General features: G+C 37.6%; 1 protein-coding gene across 3 annotated transcripts; it reads left to right on the top strand.

Moving 5' to 3' along the window:
• The first annotated feature begins 156 nt into the window (after positions 1–156).
• dcun1d5 (DCN1, defective in cullin neddylation 1, domain containing 5 (S. cerevisiae)) lies at positions 157–22,383 on the top strand. 3 transcript variants are annotated; one of them, XM_060826047.1, is made up of 11 exons: positions 157–266; positions 1,430–1,488; positions 6,639–6,681; positions 9,397–9,514; positions 10,667–10,746; positions 15,373–15,443; positions 17,678–17,769; positions 17,969–18,077; positions 18,178–18,282; positions 18,415–18,517; positions 18,606–22,383. In XM_060826047.1, the coding sequence occupies exons 4-11, from the start codon at positions 9,444–9,446 to the stop codon at positions 18,659–18,661; spliced, it is 687 nt and encodes a 228-aa protein (XP_060682030.1). In that variant the 5' UTR covers positions 157–266; positions 1,430–1,488; positions 6,639–6,681; positions 9,397–9,443; the 3' UTR covers positions 18,662–22,383. The 3 variants fall into 3 exon arrangements, with proteins under 3 accessions (XP_060682030.1, XP_060682028.1, XP_060682029.1); XM_060826045.1 differs by having other exon boundaries at positions 10,658–10,746; XM_060826046.1 differs by lacking the exon at positions 157–266 and adding an exon at positions 598–1,057 and having other exon boundaries at positions 10,658–10,746.
• The last annotated feature ends 237 nt before the right edge of the window (positions 22,384–22,620 follow it).

The following is a 22,620-nucleotide window of genomic DNA, read 5'->3' as shown; positions in this document are numbered from 1 at the left end:
GGATCATTCCGTCATGTGTACGACTTTGAAGTGAACTGTATTTTTGTAAGTCTCAAAAAGCCTGATTTTTTTTGCGTGTTTTGTCTGGCTCACTTTCCCCTTACTCCCCTCTGCTCCATTCATTCACAGGATGCGATGTCTTGCTGACCCTTGACCTCGGTCGTCATTTAGCCCCGGAAGTAGTCGCTGTGCCGGTCCCCTTGAGCCGGAGCAGCTCGACTGAAGAAAACGGGGTTGTTCGTAACACGGCAGCCCTGCGACGGGAGGTGGGTCTGGCGGTGCCGGGTTTCCGTGTCTCCGTCTGATCAGTCACAACCCGGCTCCGCTCACGATCTCCGAGCCGCACCGTGGCATCTGGCTCCGTCCACCCTGGCCCGCTCCTGGTGCCTGCCCTCTCCCGGTGCCGGTGCTCCGTGTCTCCGGATCACACGGAGAGGGGTTTGAGTGAAACCCTCCCTCCGGGAGCTGATTCCTGGGGGAGGGGGTGGAGCAGCTGGCGGTGGTGGAGGGAGTTTGGGGGGGGGGGGGGAGACGGTGTGAGGGCTGTTTCTTTGTCAGGAGTGGTGGGGGGACTGAGCCAACCCGAGCATACTTGAAACTGGCCCAGATTCTGATTAAATGTTGGAAGCGGCGGAGTTCTAACTCCACAGGAAATGGAGGGCTCCATGACTAAACGCACAGAGATTGAGGGAGTACAGTGTATCACAACCCCTCCCCCCAGTCCCCAAGTCTCACGCACAGGCGACGACTCGGTGCGAAATCTTGTTAACTTTGTTTTTGATCGGAGTCCAAGTCACGCACCCAATCGAGGACGGTTAACATTTTCTCTTAAACAATGTTCGCCGCGGTCCGCGATGTGCTGAGGAGTTTTGAAGGGATGGGGCCTGGTGCAGCCCCCGCTCTGGCTGCAGCTCCTGCTGGTACCGGAGACACTTTCAGGGCCGGTGGTTTCTCCTGCTTCCCATGTACAAACTGCGCAGCGCCTCACCGTCACCCAAATTGCGGAGATGGCCGCCTCAATATTTTGTGTTTTTGACGGAACTCATTTCAAACCTAGGTACCTGAGTTTTAGTTTGGGTTTGCGGGGCCAAGTATAAATGTAGCCTTCAGAAATCTTTTCAGAGAAAAGGTTGAGATGAAGATCGTCAAATTGCCCAGAATGTTGTTTATTTTTATTTTTTACGCGATTAAATCGTTGTCTTTGTTATCGCCTTCTGTTTCGGTTCATCATGTACGGTCAATTTTCTGTGGAAATAATGTGCCGAAAATAAAAATGAAGCTATCCTTGAGTGGTATCCGTATACAGTTTTCGTGTTTTGATTAGTATATCAGGAAAGTGCTACATGAGAGTTTTTGCAGCTTGTGCCTGAAGGATTTCAGCAGAAAGATTGTCACTATTTTAACGCTATAATCTTTTAACGTTTTCTAGTGGGAGCCTAGCTCATTCTGGCAGACTTTCATCAGATCTCTCGGACATTCAATCGACTCGTAAGTTTTGGACTGCCCATTTTCGTACTTTTGTTCCTCTTAACTAGGTCATGATTGTGTAAGGTTCTAATGGCGAAAAAAAGCCTTTTGAAATTGATCGAGCAGATCTTTGGCAACTATGCAATTCTGAAAAGGAATCTACTGAATGACCGACTGATAATAGAAATCTTTAGTCAGAATGTGCTTTAGAGTGAATAATTAGAACTGTAAAATATAACCTTTTTAAATCAAATGTTCCCCTTATTTTTCAACATTGAGGTGCAGAATGAATTTTGTGCACTCACCAGTAGAAAAACAAATCTAGTCTGACCTTTATCTGACTCCAGGCACATTTAATATGGTTGACAAGTAAATGGCTTGTCAATGACTGGTGTCTCAAGGTCAAGTGGAGATGGGGTTAGGGTTAACATTTGAGTACAGGGCTTTGGTGAGACCACATCTGGAGTATTGTATGCAGTTTTTGTCTCCTCTGTGGAAGGATATTCTTGCTATGGAGGGAATGCAAAGATGGTCTACCAGACTGATTCCTGGGAAGGCAGGGTTAAGATGCTAATTTATTATGTACGACCTTATTGATAGCCTTCTGACAGTCCAAGCAAACCACCTCTAAACTCCACAACTTCCCATGAAGAAGGAGAAATATTTATTTATCACTGGGAGATGCTGAGGCAATGAAAGGTGAAAGATAGATTTAAAACATAGAAAATAGGTGCAAGAATAGGCTATTCGGGCCTTTCAAGTCTGCTCCACCATTCTTGGCTACTGCATTAGCTGTACACATAGAATGAAGAAGCGGAAAGTCAGTCAAAGTCTTTTGTAGTTTTTTATAGAAAAACAATTAGGTTGATCCAAGCAGCTCCTGAATTGAGCCTCATCACTTTCATTTGGTTCAGTGCTGATCAATACTGGGATATTTTCCCAAGCCTATCCTCTGCCACAACCGGCACACCTGAAGTACCCATGCTTCTTTAAGCCCATTCTGTTACAGTGATCCTTGGCTTTTCTATGTCCTTGCTTTCAGCCTTCTCAATTCAAGCCATATAGAGTCATATAACACAGAAACAGACCCATTTGTCCAACTTATCCACACTGACCAGATTTCCCAATTTGTCCTAGTCCCATTTGCCAGTATTTGGCCCAGATTCCTCTTAAATCCTTCCTAGTAATATACCCATCCAGATGCCTTTTAAATGTTATAATTGTACCAGCCTCCATGAAAAATTTACCCGTCAGATTCTTTTTAAATCTTTCCTCTCTTGCCTTAAACCTACGTCCTCTAGTTTTTGACTTCTCCACTCTTGGAAAAAGACCTTGCCACTCATGGATTTATAAACCTCTATAACGTCACTCCTGAGCTGCTGCCTCCAGGGGAAAAAAATCCCAGCCTATTCAGCTTCTCCCAAGAGCTCAAACTTTCCAATCCTGACAACATTATTGTAAATCTTTTTTGCATCCTTTCAAGTTTAATAACATCTATCCTACAGAAGGGTGACCAAAATTTTACACAGTATTCTAAAAATAGCCTAACCAATGTCCTGTACAGCTACAATATGACGTCCCAACTCCAATACTGTGTTCTGACCAATGATGGCAAATATGCCAAATGCCTTTTTACCACTCTGTCTGCCTTCAACTCCACTCAATGCCCCTAGGTCTTTGTTTGGCAACACTTCCAGGTCTCCCACCATCAACTGTGTAAATCATGCCCTGTTTTGTCTTTCCAAAATGCAATACCTCACACTAATCTAAATTAAATTTCCATTTGCCACTCCCCAGTGCATTGGCCCATCTGATCAAGTTCCGATTGTACTCTGAGAGAATCTTTTTCACTGTCCACTGCGCCACCTATTTTGGTGTCATCTGCAATCTTGTTAATTATGCCTCATATTCACATCCAAATCTAAATGATTAAAAGCAGCAGACCCAGCACTGATCGTTGTTGCACACGACGGTCACAGGCCTCCAATCTAAATAGCAACCCAATGCTCTTTTTTTTAAATGAAAGGTATAAACAGAAAGCCCTCTGATAAAACCCCCATCAGACACTCCTGGGATACGGACAGAACTAAATGAAATACAGAGTAAAGCCCACTCCATTCTTTTGAAACAGAAAATAAAGCTTCCTTGACTTTTTAAAACAAAAATAAAGACTCTATTACTCGAACGGGAAAACAAATATAAAGAAATGAATAAAAAATCTCTCTCCCCGAATCCATTCCAAATTTGTTTTGGGGTAGAGACCACAAGGGGTCAGAATAAAAAACTGCCTCTGCTCCATCCCCATCCTGCTTCCAGGACAGGGGCAACAATAGTTTAAAGGGAGAGGAAGTCCTTCTGCTAATTTCAACTAAACATCCCCTCATATCAAGCGCATCTGCAAAAGAGGCAATACAGGATAAAGCACCCCTCTACCACCACCCTCTGTCTCCTACCATCAAGCCAATTTTGTATCCAATTGGCTAGCTTCCCTGGATCCCATGTGAAAAAGCCTTACTAACCAGCCTACCATGCCGAGCACTTTACTGAAGACCATACAGACAACATCTGCTCCGCCTCCATCAATCTTCTTTGTCACCTTTTCAAAATAAATTTCAATCAAGTTAGGCATATTTTCCCATGCATAAAGCCATGTTGACTGTCCCTAATCAATCCTTGCCTTTCCAAATGCATGTAAATCCTATCCCTCAGAATTCCCTCCAACAACTTGCCCACCACTGACGTAAGGCTCACTGGTCTATAGTTCCCTGGCTTTTTCTTGCAGCTTTTCTTAAATAATGGTACATTAGCCATTCTTTTGACATCTCACATATGGCTGTCAGTCATACAAATATCTTAGCAAGGGGGCCAGCAATGTCTTCCGTAGCTTTCCACAAAGTTCTGAGGAACACTGATCAGGTCCAGAGTATTTATCAATCTGTACGCATTTTGAGACCTTGAGCACCTTCTTGTGCGTAATATGGGCTGTCTTCAAGCATTATGTTTATTTCCTCCAAGTTCCCAAACTTCCATATCCTCCTTCACTGTCAATACTGACATGAAATATTTGTTTAGTATCTGACCCGCCTCCTGTGTATTCACACACAGCCATGTCTGCTCCTTCCTTTCAATTTACTTGTTATATTTTCCAATCAAAGCTACATTTTTTTTGTTATTTCCTAGTGCCGTCTCTAATCAGATCCATCTCTCTAACTGGAAGCTACAATCAAAGCTGCAAATTTTCATGTTTGCTCTTGTTCCAGCACCTTGAGCTGGGGTTTAATCCTCACCCATCTACTCCCATGCTTAATCTTGCTGTTGTGTACATTTGTTTTTAATCACAATATGCAGCATAGTGCATATATGCGCTTGATATGAGGGACGTTTAGTTGAAATTAGCAGAAGGACTTTCTCTGTCTTTTAAAACTGAGGTCATCCAAACTGCAGCTGCTCATAGGCACACCCTAGGGAGCTTGAGCTATGATCCCTCTGATTAGACTTTTGATGAATCTAATATTTTGTGTCACTTGGTTAAGATATTGGTCCATACAGGTTTGGAAGATCCCAGGTTAATTCCCTGGTTTCGGCTGAATCAGTTAATTTCTGCAAATATGGGACTTGACGTTCATTCAATCAGGTTTCCCCCGATCCTTTTAAAACTGAGGTCATCCAAACTTTCCCGATGTCTTTACTTGCACGAAGTCTCCTTTGTTTATGTATTTGTTGATCTATGCTTGACTCATAATCAAACAACGCTTTTTAAAAATTTTGTAATTCCTTTCCATATTTTCAAATCTATTCATGACATCTGTTCTTGCTAGCTTGATATAACTCACTTCAGGAGGTTTGTGGAGTTGGAAGAATCTGCATTCATGTAATTCTGGTCTCGTGAGCATCCCAGTTTTCACCTGCAGCAGCAGTGGTTACTGTGGAAGTCATTCCCCTAACCCCACTATCTCATTATCTCTCACTCCTCCTCCAAGTCCTCTTTAACACTGGTCTTTTTGACCAAGCGTTTGGCCATCTGTCCTAATATTGTATGTATATAACTTTGTCAAATTTGGTTTTAAACGTGTCTGTGAAACACCTGAAAGCATTTTATTATGTACATGTATAGCACTTCTAACAATTTTGTTTATTGCCAGAATCAGGTTTATTGGCAATATAATTTGAAGGAGAAAGTGAGAACTGCAGATGCTGGAAATCAGAGTAGAGTGGTGCTGGAAAAGCACAGCAGTTCAGGTAGCATTCAAGGAGCAGGAGAATCAATGTTTCAGGCATAAGCCCTTCATTCCTGATGAAGAACTTATGCCCGATACATCAATCTCCTGCTCCTCGGATGCTGCCTAACCTGCTGTGCTTTTCCAGTACCGCGCACTCAATGAATATTATTTAAAGGTCTTGTTGTGTATCGGTAGACAATCACAAAATAGTCACTGGCTTTCTTTCATGCTGTAATCATTCAGACTGTCAAGGGTCTTGCCAAGAGCCCTTTAACTATCTCCATTCCCCCCAACATTTCCTGTAACCCTGCATTTATTTTTCCATTCAACTGCTTATCCACTTCTCCTTTGAAAGTTATGATCGAATCTGCTCCCCCCCCCCATCTGTTTCAAACAATGCATTCCACATTCTAACTATGCTTTACAGAAGTGCATTTTCTCATGTCCTTCGGATCTTTTTTATTTCAGTCTACTGGTTCTCTATTAGCCAATGGAACAGTTCGACTGTACTCAAGTAGTCGTGACTTAATAAAATGTAATTTTTAATTCAGATATTTACAAAAGTTATAAATATTATCCAAGTTATAAATATGCTATCCAAGCATTTTACTAGTCCATCAAGCAATACCAACATATTTAAGATGTGCAGACTGCTGTTTTTTATTTCTTCACCTTTTTCGCATGGTTTTAGCATATTCCTATTTTACATGAGTAGCCCTCATTTCATTGATTACATATGGCAGTGCAGTTTGTTACTTTTTGCCAAAGAAGTGCAACCATACTAACAGGAATGATCACCTAAAGGGGCCAAGTGATTCAATGGGACAATTATTTTCCTCCTTGTACAAGTACTTAGTCATCTCTCCTACTCCTTCAGTTATCAATTTTTCACAACCTCACTTAGTCAAAGGTTTGTTTATCACTAATTTTAACATTGCTTTGCCCTAACAGAATTTAAAAGAAGGTCTGAATGGCCAAGGTGATCAAAATATAGGTAAGTACAAAAAACATTCAGCTTTAAGAGGGACCAAGAGGTAAAATAGTGATTGTAGGACATCCAATAATTATGGAGGCAAAAAGTATCGTTTGTAAACAAGATCAAGTTTATTGCCTAACAAATGCCATGGTCAATAGAATCTCAAACCAGCTTGAAAGGTTCACAGAAGGGAAGAATTTAATTTTTACTATCCACGTTGGAGCTAACAACCTCAGTCTAGCACAAAAGACAGTGGTTGTTGGAAGTCAATTCTCTCAATCCCAGGAGATCACTGCAGGACCCCAGCTTAGGTGGATTGGACATGCTAAATTGCCCTGTAGTGTCAAGGGATATGTAGACTTAAATGGGTTAGCTATGTAAATGTGGGGTTGCAGGAATTGGGTTGTGGACGTGGATCTGGGTTCGATGCTCTTGGGAAGATCAGTGCAGTTTCCGTAAGTCAAATTGCCTCTATCTGCACTATAGGGATTTTGAGTTCCTCGGGGTAGCATCCTACAATTGACCATGTTCAACTGCATTGTCAATCCTTCCCTCTGTCATAAGGTCAGAAATGGGGATAATTGCTGATCAGTACACAAAAATTTTCAGCACTGTTTGCAGGTCGTCATACTGAACAATCAATGCAGTAAGACCCTGGACAGTGTCCAGGTTTCACCTGGTGAGTGGCAAGTAATATTTGCCACAAATGCCAGACAATGACTATCTGCAAGAGAGAATCCAGGCAGCAGTCAGAGGTTCTCGGTATAAATAATGAAAGAATAGAAATGATCTCCAAATGAGGCATGTGCAACCCTAAAACATAATCTCAAGGAATTGCATGTTTAAGAAACAACTGACAACAGAATTCTTGAGGGTTGTGAAATTCCTGACTGCAGACGGCTGTTGGAGATGGATTAAGTATATTCACGGCTGAGAGAGATTTTTAATCAGTATGGGAATCAAGGCAGGGAAGTGGAGTTAAGGATTACCAGATCTGCCATGATCTCATTGAATGATTGACCAGACTTGTTGGGCTGAATAGCATATTTCTGCTGTAAGTCTTATGGACTTGCCACATGAAGAGATAGAGAAAGGAACAATACAAACCAGCAAAACACATGGGGTAAGTGAGGATAAAACACAACTAGATGGATGCAAAGGTCATGGTTGAAATTTGTTGAACTCTGTGTCAATTGAGAATGCTGTAGTTGCTGAATCAAATAAAGTGCTATTCATCAAGCTTGTGATTAGTTTGTCAGCACACCACAGCAGACCATGGCAGAAATGTCTCTGTGGATGTCAGATGGAGAGTTAAGATGTCAAACTACAGAATGTTCTGGGTCACACTTGCAAGCAGTATTCTGTATAACCATTCTCAAAGCCGCATGTGGTTTCCCAGTGTAGAACATGTTGCTGGCAATGAATACAGCATCCTAGGTTGAAAGGAGTACAAGGAAATCACTGGGAAGTGTGTTTGGGGTCTTGGACTGAGAGAAGTGAGCAGATGGCAGTGCAGGCGTTACATCTTCTACACTTGCACGAAAGAGGTTATAGGGAAGGAAGGGGATGTTGGGGTGACTAGGCAGAGAACAATCCCTATGAAATGCCTTGAGGGAGTGGTAGGATGTTTGGTGATTATATAATGCCCTCCTCTCCTTTTTTTCCTCTGATGGATTAAGATGGGTTGTAGGATTGGCATGTAGATGGTGAAGGATGCAAAGACATGATCAGCTTTATCGATAGTTCACACAAAGGGACGAGCAAGACCACAAGGTCAAGACAGTAGCTGTGAATTGGGGCAGGGTAATTTATGCAGAGCAAGAGATTTGGAAAGGACCAGTGAATGCAAAGTGGGAGAAAAATGTCTATTTGAAAATTTAAATAACAAAAGCTTTCAATTGCTTGTCACACATACAGACAGAATGGAAGTGTCCCAAAGCAGTCATCAAAACTGTTTGGTTTCCCATTGTAGAAAAGACTGCACTGTGAATTTTGAGGTTACTTTAAAGATAAATTTACTGATAAGTGAATGGGAAAAACTGGCAAATATATTTTGATTTAAGGCAAATGTGGGATCATGAATTTTGGACTTGAGCATGATTGAACAGCAGGATTTCTCGATCGTAAAATGTAGGAGACTTCATTATGCGTCTCGGCCCCACCCTGCAATGTAACACTGAAGTATCATTGTGAGAATAACCATCTGATGAAATGCTAGCTTTTATATCTCTGAATAGAATACAAGGTTTGAAGGCATGCTGCAGCCACATAAAGCCCTGTTAGAACTCAGTACTGTGTATATGTTTACTTAGGAAGGGGTGTTACATAGGTTTACCGAAATGATGCCTGGATCCAAGGTTCTACTAAAATAAAGAGAATATACTCAAATTATGGTGCAAATACTATATTCTGCTGTTGGGGAGAGAAGGATATATAGAGTGTGTTGTCTTGCCATGTCTTCCAGAAGTGAAGTTATGAGACACTGGATTTGAAATTAAAACCAGTGACTCACATCTAGAATTTTTTCTTGCAGAAGCAGCATTAATAGTAAGATTTTGTTTAATAAAGCTGACATTCGGCATCAAAGATATTAAGTTTGTGGAGTTAGGTCAGTCATTATCTTATTAAATAACAGAACATAAATGGCCAGCTTCTATTCCTATGTACCTAAATAGTGTATGGAATGAGAGGATGTAGTAAGTTTGTACCTGACTAAGCTGTAAACTGTTGCAGATAGCTGCTCTCAGTGCACCTGTTCTGTCTTTTGGTGTGCTCACAAGATGCCTGTTAAGAAGAAGAGAAAATCTTCAGGGTCAGAAGACGCCAGCATGAAAAAATGTAGAATAAGCAGGTGGGTACCATTTTAGATTTGACATGATTTCCCCCTTCAGTTTAATCACTAATGCTTTCCAATATTTTGCTCATTCAAATGGGTTTGAAAATTAGCCATTTACTGAAAGAGTTATTTACAACTTACAGTGAAAATAAGTGCATTTAAATAATGTCTTTAAAAATATACCTATGACTAAATTAGAAGAAATTTCACTTTGTAATCAATGTAAGCATTTTCAAGCTCTTGATTTGAAGTATTGACACTAAAGCTTGTAAGCCTAGAAAGATGTTCTTTTCAAATGTATCCCTGCTGCCATGGATAATTTTGGGTCTACGACTGTGTTTTTGCTACTACTTGCTTTTTAAATAGATTTGAATACATGGATAATTTTTGAGTCTACAATTATTCATTCTTATATTTCCTTTTTTAAAACGATATGAATACATTGCTAGCATTTCCTTATATTCATTTGAGGCTCACACTGACATGTAACATGGAACTATGATATAGTTTCGATTGGACAAAATATTTTTAATCAGCATTGACTGTAATCTCCATGATATCTAGTGTACATTCAATTATGAAAACCAGTTCATAGAATAGAATCCTTACATAGAATCCCCACGGTGTGGAAACAGGCCCTTCGGCCCAACAACTCCACACCGACCCTCTGAAAAGTAACCCACCTAGACCCATTCTCCTGCCCTATATTTACCCCTTACCAATGCACCCAACTTACACATCCCTGAACACAATGGGGAATTTGGCAAGCCAATTCACCTAACCTGTACATCTTTGGACTGTGGGAGGAAACCAGAGCACCCGAAGGAAACCCAAGCAGACACTGGGAGAATGTGCAAACTCCACGCAAACAGTTGCCCGAAACTGGAATCTAATCCGGGTCCCTGATGTTGTGAGGCAGCAGTGCTAACCACTGAATCATTATGCCAACCCCACACCCTTGGACAGCTTGGAACATAACTGCTGCTAAGTATTATTATTCCTAACATTTCATTCCTCGATATTATTATAAATATTAAGACAAAACATAACGAAAAGGTATAGATTTTATCAGAAACCCAGAAGACTAGGACTAAAGTTAAGATTGTTTGTTTGTTTTTTTTTGAAAATGGCTCCCTAATCAGGTTTTATCTTTTTAAGTTTCTGTAGAGTGCAGACGGCGTCTAGATTAATAAGTGATGACAGTTTTTCAAGCAAAAAGTGCCTTGCTTGGTTTTATGAATATGCAGGTAAGAGCTTTGTATTTTAACTGGCTTCATCAAGTTATCATAAGTTCTTAATATATCATCTGTTGTTGTTTCAGAGTATTTTGAGAGTTTTTAATATATGGGCAAGCAAATACATATAAAGCAGTTCTATTTCTTTGCTGCAGCTTTGCTTATGAATTGCAGAGGATACATTGTTCTGAAGTCAGTTGGGGCAATGGGAAATGAATAAATTATATTATTGCAATGCAGCATTTCTGCCAAGAGTCTGTTGCATTTCATGGCTTTGCCTGCCTTTGAGAAAAGAATGTTTATTCTCATTTATACTGTCTCAAGCTTTTGACCGGTATTTATACAAAATATATTGGCAACCCCTCCTGCTATTGCAGCACCCCAGCACCCAAACCGATCAAGAACAAAACAGAATAATATAATTGAGCTAGATGAATGGTAAGTGGCTATTAGCCAGAAGAAATATGCAGCTTTAGCAGCTCAAATTAATATTTTCCCATGTATAGAGAACTTTCTGAATTGTTCTACTTTTTTTCTGTGAAAAGGTTATTTAAAGCTTATCACTTGTGACAGGTTTTGGACAAAATCACATTGCACTTTTATAAGAAAATGTCATTGAACATGGCACCACAAATTCTGTCTTTACTTAACACTTCGGTGAGTACTCAAAAGATATCTAACAACATTTTGGAGGGAATTTTTTTTTTGATTTAAGGGATGCATTTTTTTTCCCCCTTCCCTGGGCTATGCATGGACTGCAGCCAAAGATCAGCCAGCAACCTAATACCAGGTTTCTGCTGGTGACAGTATAAATAATGTTAGGAAATGTGCTGGTGCGGTCAATAAATGGCTCTCGCTCTGAAAATTCTCCCCCTCCATGTTAAAAAATAACTTGCTTTCACACCTTCCTTCCCATGTATTAAACATTCCAATTTTGGTAGGGAGGACTAATGAATTGTACACCTTCAAATTCAGTTGAGAATTAGTGCTGGGCCACTGACTATTCAAATTAACTAATTATATATATGGACACACGACATTCCTTTAAAGTGCAACTGCTTCTTGTGCCACCTGTTACTGCCATGAATTATGTAGATTGGTGTTAGAGTACAAAGTTTATTGTCAATTAAAATAACATGGGAGCATGAAATTTTTGTGTTTACCTCCTTGTTGCAGCATGTTCATGACAATTTCTTCTCCAGTTGAGATGTCTGTCCTGTGTAATTCTTTTGTACTTTGAATAGCTTAAATAAGAATTATTCCGTGCAGTCTCCCCTTGTAACTGAGCCACAGCTTCACAAGAACAAAACTTTGTTTCCCACTTTCTTTTGCTGCATCATAAATTAGCTGTGTTTTGGCTCAGTACAGCATTGAAAAGTTGGATGATCCATATTTATGTCTATTATTTCTGAGTATTAACTTTCAGCAGGACCTTTTCTTTGTCATTAATATGTTGGTTTGGCGTGTGGGGGAAACAGTAAAAACCAGCATTACTGTTTGGATTTTTAAATGTATTTCTGCAATCTTGACAAACCTTTACTTATTTTGAATTCGCTGCTTGTGAGCATTTCTGTTACCATTGTGTTTAATATTCCTGCCAAGTTATTTGAGTATATTTTGTGTCAATATCTAAGATTTGATTTTCTGCATGGAAGGTATGTTCTTCATATTGTTTAATTATAAAAATACCTTTAATTTCTCTCAGAATTCATTTAAGTCTTACCAGCAGAAACCTGGATTCATCTTTTGCAATGCTGCCACTTTACCTCAACTGCCTAAGAAACCACTTAACATTTAAGCCTGTTAAGAGTCCAGCAAATCTGGAAATAATTATAAATTGGGCATAATAGCTAATTTTTATGGTCTGGTTCCATGTCATGCCTGCTTAGTGCTGAATGGTTCATAGATTAGTAGCTTTAGAGTGAAGGTATTTGTTCTTTATATATAACCATCTTGAGACCTTAAGTCCGAAGCTAATATTTCACTCAACTGCATGTTTCATAAAGGTGTATGAATACAGTTTCTACAAAGTTATATTTAAAGTGATTGATTAGCCTCTGGTTAGTCTGTGGTGTAGTTTTTGGTATTTTAATTTCCTGTGAAACTTTGTTTTCTGCTAGGTAAATAATGAATACTGGTACTTCATGTTTTACTCAACATATTTTGTGCTTATGAAGCTGGTGAATATGCTTGGTTTTCACAGCTTTACTCTGTTTGAGTTCTGGTAATTAATGGAATGGTCATTTAATACTGGTGATCTGCAGCAACTCATTTTCCATTGTTTTATTAAATGGTTAGATATCGATGGAATAAAATCTATGATTAAAAACAAGAAGTAGAAATACTCAGGTCCACTAAAATGTGAAGGAGACAGCAGTGTTCGTATTTTGGATCTATGGCCATTCACCAAATTCCAAGTAAAATTTGCAGTGGATCATCCCCTTTGGTATCTGAATCATTGTACGTACTGTAATTAATATCCATCCATTACAGTTGACCTCTACAGAAAATTAAAAGTTTTGTCTTAAAGTCCTTAAGCAACAGAGTTTTCATGCAAAATGAAATGGAAACATCAGACTTGGAAGCAGAAGCAGGCTTTTTGTCCTTTTGATTTAACTGTGCCACTCAATAAGATTATTGCTCATTCTGGTTGTCGTCTCCACTTCATACACGTGCCCATCCACTTAATCTTTGCTTCAATTGTCTGTTAAAAATCTGCCTAACTTGCCTTGTATAAATTCAGTTACTTAACCTTTGATTCCTGGGGAAGAAAATTCCGTGGATTGGTGAATTTCAGGAAAAGTTCTTCTGTCTGAAGATCTGAGTTACCTTATTCTTAAACTTGGTCTGTTATGTTGAAATCCTCCATATTAATTCCCACAGGATCTTCCGTGTTTTAATAGGATCATGTAATTCTACTAAATCATCAAGAATAAAAGTTCAACCTGTTCAAACTTGTCATAAGATAAGCCTTTCATCCCAGAAGTAGTCACATGAATCTTCTGGATTCAGAAAATAAACAAGTTTGAAGGTGGAACATGAAGTCAGTGAACTATTAAAATGTGTTGAAAGGCTTCAAGCTGTAGATTTAGAAGTTTGATTTCTATCAAAAGAGACAGTAAATCGTTTAGGAAGCATATCTCTGAAAGAATGTAAGCTTGAGTGCAGGGTTAGTGGGGATGGAAAAAGACATTTAAATGGCTTTTTCAACATTAAATTTCTTTTTCTTCAGCTGCAGATAGATTTCAAATGCGAGATATGTTAGATTGAGGTGGGCTGAGATTTCTGTTTCCTTAAATGAGCCAGCCACGTATATAATCTCCCACCTCTGCCTATCTCTTTGTAGTACATTGATGATTGCAATTTTCTGCTCGTATCCTGAACTAGGAAGTATAATCAGCTTTACTTCCCATTTCTACCTCTTTTTTTTCTCCTTCACAAGGTCTGCCCTCACTCCTTCACTTCCCTTCTTTCACATAAAGACAGATCAGCAGTAATCACTAATGCCTATGGGCTCTGTCACCCAGCTTAACTACACTTTCTAGCACGTCTTCCAGTAAGGATTTCATTCCAATTTCCTAGTTTTTCCAGCTCTGCCTTACTATTCTGATTATAACCTTTTTGATAACCAAAATCTAGTATGCCTTTCCTTTTCCTCAGCTTTGGATTCCTCCCAGTGAGTCTAGTAAGTCTGGACTGTGTCCATTCTGTTTCATGGAGGTATGCTTCATCTCTCAAACCACAACAAGATCACCATTTCCCCCTTGGCCTCCATATTTAGCTGGTAATGCTAGAGTGTCCACAAAAACATTGTGGATATATGCCAAAATGTTATGTAAATCTCTGTTTGTTATTTCAAAGTAGAAGGACCTAGAACAAGGATTATTCATTAAGTTTGTTATAAAATTTGTTTTAAAATGGCTGAGGTATGCTACATTAATAATCTTATACTGCAAGACTGTCTAAAAGTTTATGATTTAGTAGTATGACCACAATAGAATGACTGAAATACTTTTGGAATAGGTTATCTTGTGATCATGAAAATTGAGCTATGTGGAGCTTACTGGGACCTCTGGCCTTGTAACAAATGATTGTGTGGATCACATAGCATAAATGCAGCTTCACTGGATATTTTGGGGTCTTGGGTTTTTTGGGTGCCCTGCATAATTGCTGATTGCTGGCAGCAGGTTAAAATATTATTGTTATTATGCAGCACCACAAAATCATTTCATCTGTTGTTTCTTTTGGATTCACCTAACATTTATTTTACTAACTCTGGGGATTTAAGATGTTTGGTGTTTTATGAAACCAGAAAGGATAAAGAACATTTCAAACCTGTCATTTCACTTAAATTTGAAATGTAAATGCCAATTTTTTCAAAGTGTTAATTTATTAAAATTACATGTGAAATTGTTCCATTTTAATCAGGTTAGCCACTGTACAGATGGCTAACCTTAGCAAATTTATGTTCATGTTCTGGTTTGATTTCTTTCTACATGCATTAATTACTACTTTACAGAGCTCTTCTTCTATTTTGATTAATGCGCATGAGTTAAAGATTAATTGAGCTTCACTCAGGACTTTAGTACTGAGGAATTTGGATGGAATACAGGATTTTATTTCCATTCTGTCTTTAAGGAACCGATGAAGTTGTTGGTCCTGAAGGAATGGAAAAGTTTTGTGAAGATATAGGCGTGGAGCCTGAAAATGTAAGATTTTAGTTCTTTTTTATAATGACTGAAGTGATCGTCTATTGTTAACATTGCGAAGTAAAATTACTTTCACTGTGCTTAGCTTCTGGCCTGTAGTAAATAGTTTGACTTTTATTACAGTCAACGAGATTTTTCCTTATTAGCTTGGCAGGAGCAAGTTTGAATGTCTTTGCCATTTTGTTTATAGATGTGCTACCATTTCCTAAGATGAATTTCTACCTTTTTTAAATTGCAATTTCTTGCTTTAGTACAATCCAAATTTAACTATATTGATTTTGTAAGAGCTATTAAAGTTTTGAAAACCTGAACTGGTTACTTTGTAGTATTTGCAAAAGAGAGGAATCAGCAGTTACCTTATGGTAGATCATGGCTTGTTACTGGCTATCCAACTTCTGTCTTACTGATAAATGTTAAAATGAAACGTGTCAGTAGGCATTCATCTGCTGGCTGTCAGTCTAAGGAAATCTGGTTGAAGATTTAGCAAAACTATGCATTCACAAAGTTTGTGAACATAGGTTCCCATAATACTGAAGAAGAAAACATTTAGAATCTGCATTTCATGTGCACATACTATACCTTTATCATATTTTAGTTTTAATTAATCAAAAACATTATTTCCCAATTCTTTGGATCTATTTTGCTCTCCACAGCACATAGAATAAGATATATGAAATTTAGGAATAGAATGTCCTGCCAAATATTTGAAAACATGTATGGCATGAATAAACAGGAAATGGTAAAGATTTGGAGAAATAAAGCTTTGAACATCAAGAAAATTAGAGTTCATTTGCTATATTGTGCTCATGTTCTTGCTGTTATTGAATTAATAATTTAATCAGGTCTTCAGCTGCCAAGACCCAGAGTTCTACAGTTTCCTCTCAAAATGCCTCTGCCTGTTCCTTTTATTTAAAGATGCTCCTAATTTAACTCTGAATCTTTGGTCACCTGCCTCATACCTCCTGTGGGACCTTTAAAAATGTTCTTCTAAAACTCCTCGGTATGTTTTACCAGATTAAAGGCTCTGTACATATGACTGACTTCTGTTACAGGATGCATGTGATAATGTTCATCTTTTTTTAATACATCATAGTAATATTCGTTGAATTAGTTCGACCCAAATTAAAGATGTGTATTTCTCACCAATTGTTGTTTTGTCCCTATGTTCAGTGCAAAATTCTGTATCTTGTCTACTTTTGAATAATTCACATTAAGTAACAGCAGAAGTGGAAATCCATTCTTACACCCATTATTTAGTTTTACAATTTTAGGCAGCTGTCTACTCTGCTTTTATATTCCCATTGAGACAAACATAACTCAATGTCTAATGCTGTGCTTGTGTATAAAACTGCAGGGAAGGAGCTATCCTTTAGAGGGTGCTGTAATTTTCTAAAGTAGTTGCAGTAAATCCTTATCAGTTTTGCAGTTAATCATGGTGATGCGAGAAAATATTTGCCCAAAGAAGTAATGGTCCAGATATTCGAGACAGAGAATTGCTGGAGCAGTGCAGGCAGGAGGTTCATGTTGGAAATATTTGTAATCCCTAGTTCAGCTATCTCGGTGAAATTGCCCAGGAAATTAAAACTTCCAGTAGGTATTTACCCTGCATAACATAATTGTTCTTGTTAAGTACGGAAGCCTGGCTCGTTTTTCTGGCAACTAGGTCTAAACGACAGGTGAATGGAGAATTCTGCACTCTTTTTTTCAAAACAATTTTTAACTTTTATGTTTCAGGAAACAGTAGAGCTTGATTTCCAGTGCCTGAGCCTAGTGAGGCATAGCACTATATTACTGACCCTGCATGTTAACCAATTACTGCATCTTCATTGAACATATTGTTTTGAAATCAACCAATTTTTGTTTGTTAAGAAAGTTGATTGTCTAAAAGCTGGTATAGATCAGGCATTTAATTGGTTTCAGTATCTGGAAAAAATGTTCTTGTTTTAGGTTGTGACCCATACTTTAGTGCACTCCTTCAGTCTCATTCGGAAAAATATACTACAGTAGTCTTCAACTGAATCTGCAAATGCCAATTATTAAGCTTTATAAAAGTATTTATGTACCTTAACACAGAAATATGGTTTCATTCATGAAAACTTCAGCTAAGGATTTTATTGCTTTGTATTAAAACTGTGGAAGTTTTGGAGTTGAGTGAATGGTCTCTGAATCTGACTGTGATGGGTGCTGAAAAATGTTGCTAAAGCCTCTCAAACTGTTTTTCCTTTGGTCTACAGATTATAATGTTAGTATTAGCATGGAAACTAGAAGCTCAGAACATGGGATTTTTCACTAAAGAAGAATGGCTGAAAGGAATGACCTCATTACAGTAAGGAGTCTCCATTATTATACTGTTTTAAAATAAAATGAATGACAGTCCATTTCAGCATTCAACCATTACACCTTGTATAAGTTTTCTGATGTGGTGCAGCTATTTCGTCATGCTAGTATGTTTGCATGTTAACTTCCAGATTATACTTTTGGGTTTGTGCTTGGTCGGTTCTTAATACTATTTCTTTTTAACCTAGATGTGACTGTACAGAAAGGTTGCAGGGCAAATTTGACTACTTGCGCTCACAACTGAACGATCTGTCGGCTTTCAAACAAATTTACAGATATGCCTTTGATTTTGCTAGGGTAAGATACAATAAATACTTTTCACTTGCATTAAATTTTTTTCAGCTGCTGTGTAATATTTTGTCATCAACTCAACACTCTGCAATGTGCTCTCTTTTAGGATAAAGACCAACGTAGCCTTGATATTGATACTGCTAAGTCAATGTTAGCTTTGCTGTTAGGAAGAACGTGGGCACTGTTCTCTGCATTTTATCAATTTTTGGAGGTAAATTGATTTTTTTTTTAGAAAGTCCGCATTCAAATATTTCCTCTACATTTATAAATTTTAGGAAATACAATAATTAAATATCTGGGTTTTTGATTTTGATTTTCAAAATTGAATGTGAACACTCTTCAGCAATCAAAATACAGAGTTATGAATAAAGATCAGTGGTTCAATGTATTGGAGTTCAGCCGAACTGTGCTTGCAGACCTGAGTAACTATGATGAAGATGGTGCATGTAAGTTTCTTTCTCATGATTTAGAAATATGCACTTTTTTCTAATAAAGCCACCACGAAATTATAATTTTAACTTGTTTCCTTTTCAGGGCCAGTGCTGCTTGACGAATTTGTTGAGTGGCAGAAGACAAGGCAGTCATCATAGAATATTGGACGAAAGAACTATGGGAGAGCAATTATGCTTTGCCACCCAACTATTCTACACCTTTAATTATGATGTGGAAAGTGTTTGTCAGAAGCCATCTTTAATGCTAGCTACAGACTTTTTCAGTGTTACAAGTGAGGAGACGGTTTTCAAGTTGCATCTGTATTAAGCATTTCATTATGTATTCATTGACTACGGCACCTAATGTTAGGATTTTGTCCAGTCTTGAGTCTTAATGCTTTTGGCGATCTCTGTTTATAACTTCATAAAATACTTTTGAAGCACATTCAAAAAAAGTAAATTTTTATTAGAAACAGAAATCGTCATCACTTTCATGGGTGACTGTGGATAAAAGGCTTTGAAGTATATGGATGTGTTTTTCAATTGTTAGAAAGTGTATGCTATTGTATCAGACACTCTCTGTTCTGATACCATACCAAAAACTTACTGAACCTCGTATGTTAATGTAACTATGTAGCACCTTTTCTGTGATATAGTATATCAATAGGTACTGGTGCTAGTTTAGGCCTGTGTGCTCAGGGTTAATAGTAATGACAGTAGCACCACTGCAAGGCCCATATAATAGAGAATTACAAGTGGTACAAATGTATGTTTAAATTTGTTCAGTTCGTGTTGTTCAGGAATCCACAGGATGATTTGCCTGTTTCCAAAAGCATGTACATGTTTTATTTGATGCCCTCTTTAAGAACAAACAGAACATGGTCATACACCTGATTCAGGTGGGGAAATATGTAGAATCAGAACTGCATATAACAAAATTAATCAATACTGGATTAGCAAATATGTGGCTTTGACTATAATATTTAGTCATAACAAGTGATCACATCACCCATTTGTCTACTGTACTAACGATACAGTATTAGATTCTTTTGCAGTATTATCTTTATATATTTGACTCTCTAGAGTATAAAGTTGTAAATTAGCCTGAACTAAGCACTCTTATACTATTGATTAGTTGAAACTTTTGTAAGGAGGTGATACTGTGGGACCTTGAATAATAAAAAAAACATCTTTTTATGTTTAGTGTCTAAAAGACAAATTGAAATTTTGTCGATGGATCTCTTGTGTAAAGACCTAAATACTCAAGTTAAACATTGAAGTACAAGTGTAGTGATTCTTTATTTTCCTCAAAGCTTCAGATTTCAGCAGATTCTTAATTCCTGAAAAAAAAATCTGCTGAAGGTGATATTTGGGGAGGTCTTAATGACTGGAACAGTACGACCAGTCTCTCAACACTAAAAGCTACTGATTTACTGTTCACTTGAAAGCCGACCAACCAATGTAAAGTGGTGCTTTGGAATGCACTTTACACAGTCCTGTACATCCTAGTGCCAGTTACTATTCATAAGTAATGCAGTTTTTTCACAGGTCCACAATTTAAAATTGAACTGTATAGTCTTATAGATTTTCAGTTTGGTGGTTCTCAAGCTTAGCACCACATTACTTGATTGTGAATGCTGGTTCATAATCAAAGTAATCACCTAAGCTGGTAAATATCTAGACTAGTTTCACCCACCTGCTTACACCAGATATACTGATATGCAACCTATTGCTGAAAGCAGAATTTTACATTTTCTCTTGCTGTTCATACCACCATCAGATATGGTTTCTTTATTTAATGTAAGCAAGATAGAAATTCTTACAGAATGGTGGAATTGGCATACTTAAAGTATGCATTTTATACTGCTATATGATTCATCTTAACTATTTCTCTGAAATGACAGAACATTTATTGCAGATATAAAGCGACAGCAAAGATAGTTCACAAGTTTGGTTCCAAAGTAACAAATGGAACACCAGGCATTTTTTAAAAACCCTTAAAACTAGTGGAATAATTATTCAAAGGTATTGAAAACCTGATACCATACTTGAAGAAAATACATCTAAGTAGGTTTATTAAAAGAATTGCAACAGTAATTTACAATTTTTATTTTTCCCTTAAATGGAGTCATGAAAAATTATTTTTAGAAGTGGATATTCCTAATGTCATATATTTCTAGCTCTTTGGAAATATTTTCAATTTCACCAGGAAGCTACTGCACCAACATCAGCTCAAAACATTAACAAATTGTCTGTTATAATTATACTAAGGAAGTGTCAGTCTTGCCAATTTATTTGTGTTAAGTCTTGGCTTCCATGCCATTGATCCCAAATTCAGAAGACTTTGGGCAATTCCACAAGGAATCTCGCTATTGACACTGAAAAGATTCCTCGTGGGTGGGAGACTGCAGCTAATAGATCTTGCACAGGGAAATGTACGGTAATTAGGCGTTTATCTATTAAAGAACACAGTTATCAGCTTTTATTGCAAATTACTTCACTTTGTCCACAAGGGTTTGTGTTAGGCATAGGTTAACACTTAAATTATAACTGCATGGGGTCCAACTAATTTTAACCTATGGTAGATCCTTAAAGCAGAGCACATCTCCCCATGCAATTTGATGCTGTGTACTTGAGATTTAATATTCAACACTTCAAATGAAGTCTTTTAATAATTATTTCTCAAATGTTCCTTTGTTTAAATCTGGGGTGAAAATATCCATATTTATTTAAATTTGGTCATGAGCTTCAGATATCTCTGCCATCAACTTCAAAATACTTGATGTATCTGAGATTTGGTAGTGGCTAATCGAGTTGGTTTCAAGAATTAGCATGGCACGAAATATGCACTTGTGATTCCTTTTGGATTTTGCTGTCTTTTAAAGGCTCAAATCTGACAGATATATGTGACTACATTTGGAAGAAGTTCATAATTTGGTTATGAAGTGTTTTAGGACATGTGTTAATGGGTGTGGTCTGAATGCAAATTATTTTTGTTTTCGTTCCTGCAATTGGGATATGGTTTAAAAACTTATCATAAATTGAATGTCACAGATATGTCTGATTTGTATCTCTAGTTAATAAAATAGCAAAACATAGCTGGGTCTGCAAGCAAAGGTGTTATTTCCATCTTTTATATAAAATAATGCACTAATCTTTGAAAAAACCTATAGTGCAGCATTTGAAAGGAAAACAAAACTTCTGGAGAAATTTGTTTAAAATTATTTGATAACATTTTTTCTTCAATGGAGGGATACTGTGGTGAAAGGTACTGAATGTTTTCCATTATTCATTCTTTAATCTTAAAATATGCTGCTGCATATATAATTGCAACTTAATTTGTCATTTTTAAAAAAATATATATACATTGGTAATCCTAAATTCTCCCAAAGTCTGTCACAAAAGAATATTCTTAGGAGGAGGGGATTTCTGTGCATTTAAACGTGTGCTTGAAGAACATCAGTATTATTCGCAACAGCCAATCCAATCCAGTAGCAGTTTATGGCTTTTAAAAATACTATTTTTGCTTGTTACAACCTTGCATCGTTGAAAGGACCCGAAAAAAAGGGTAGAAAGTTTTTGATTTCACTGTTCCTACTGAAAGTGGTATCCACTCGGTGTTTCCTTTTGGATCGTGGTTTAGAATTATGTTTTATGTTTGTGCATTGCCTAATTGCAAACCTATTTAAATTGAATGATAAACTTTATAAAGACATTCATAATGGAATATAAATTAATGACTTTGCATGTTTTCATATTTTAAAGATATTGGTGAAAAATGGCAACCCAATGCAATGCAGCTTGAAGCAAAACTACTGGCATGCCAAGAACTGTGAACTCTGGCATTTTAGTTGTATAATAAATAAAAAGAATGGTGAAGATTTGAAGTGTCTTAATTCATCACTGAAAATTACTTTCCCATGCTATTGCAATATAATGAGCGCTAACTACAGGCTGATGCATCTGGAAATTCTCCCTTGGTGTATAAAATATATATTTTATATTCCAGCATATAAACCTGAATCATAAGAATACATCTCTTTTTCAGATGTCAGGTTCTATAACTGCTGCACTACCCCATTTATTAAAGTGGCAATAACCATGCACACACTTTTCAC

This window comes from Hemiscyllium ocellatum, chromosome 6 (genome assembly GCF_020745735.1).
Source record: "Hemiscyllium ocellatum isolate sHemOce1 chromosome 6, sHemOce1.pat.X.cur, whole genome shotgun sequence".
In the NCBI taxonomy this organism is placed as follows: domain Eukaryota; kingdom Metazoa; phylum Chordata; class Chondrichthyes; order Orectolobiformes; family Hemiscylliidae; genus Hemiscyllium; species Hemiscyllium ocellatum.
The sequence above is the reverse complement of the archived record's forward strand: the minus strand, read 5'-3'. Positions and strand labels throughout refer to the sequence as shown.

What these genes read in the sequence shown, in the direction of transcription:
- dcun1d5 (XM_060826045.1), top strand. Translation starts at nt 9,444, where the DNA reads ATGCCTGTTAAGAAGAAGAGAAAATCTTCAGGGTCAGAAGACGCCAGC. An exon ending in TAGGCGTGGAGCCTGAAAAT is followed by an intron (nt 15,444 to 17,677) that starts GTAAGATTTTAG and finishes TTTGGTCTACAG; the next exon opens with ATTATAATGTTAGTATTAGC. An exon ending in ATGCCTTTGATTTTGCTAGG is followed by an intron (nt 18,078 to 18,177) that starts GTAAGATACAAT and finishes GCTCTCTTTTAG; the next exon opens with GATAAAGACCAACGTAGCCT.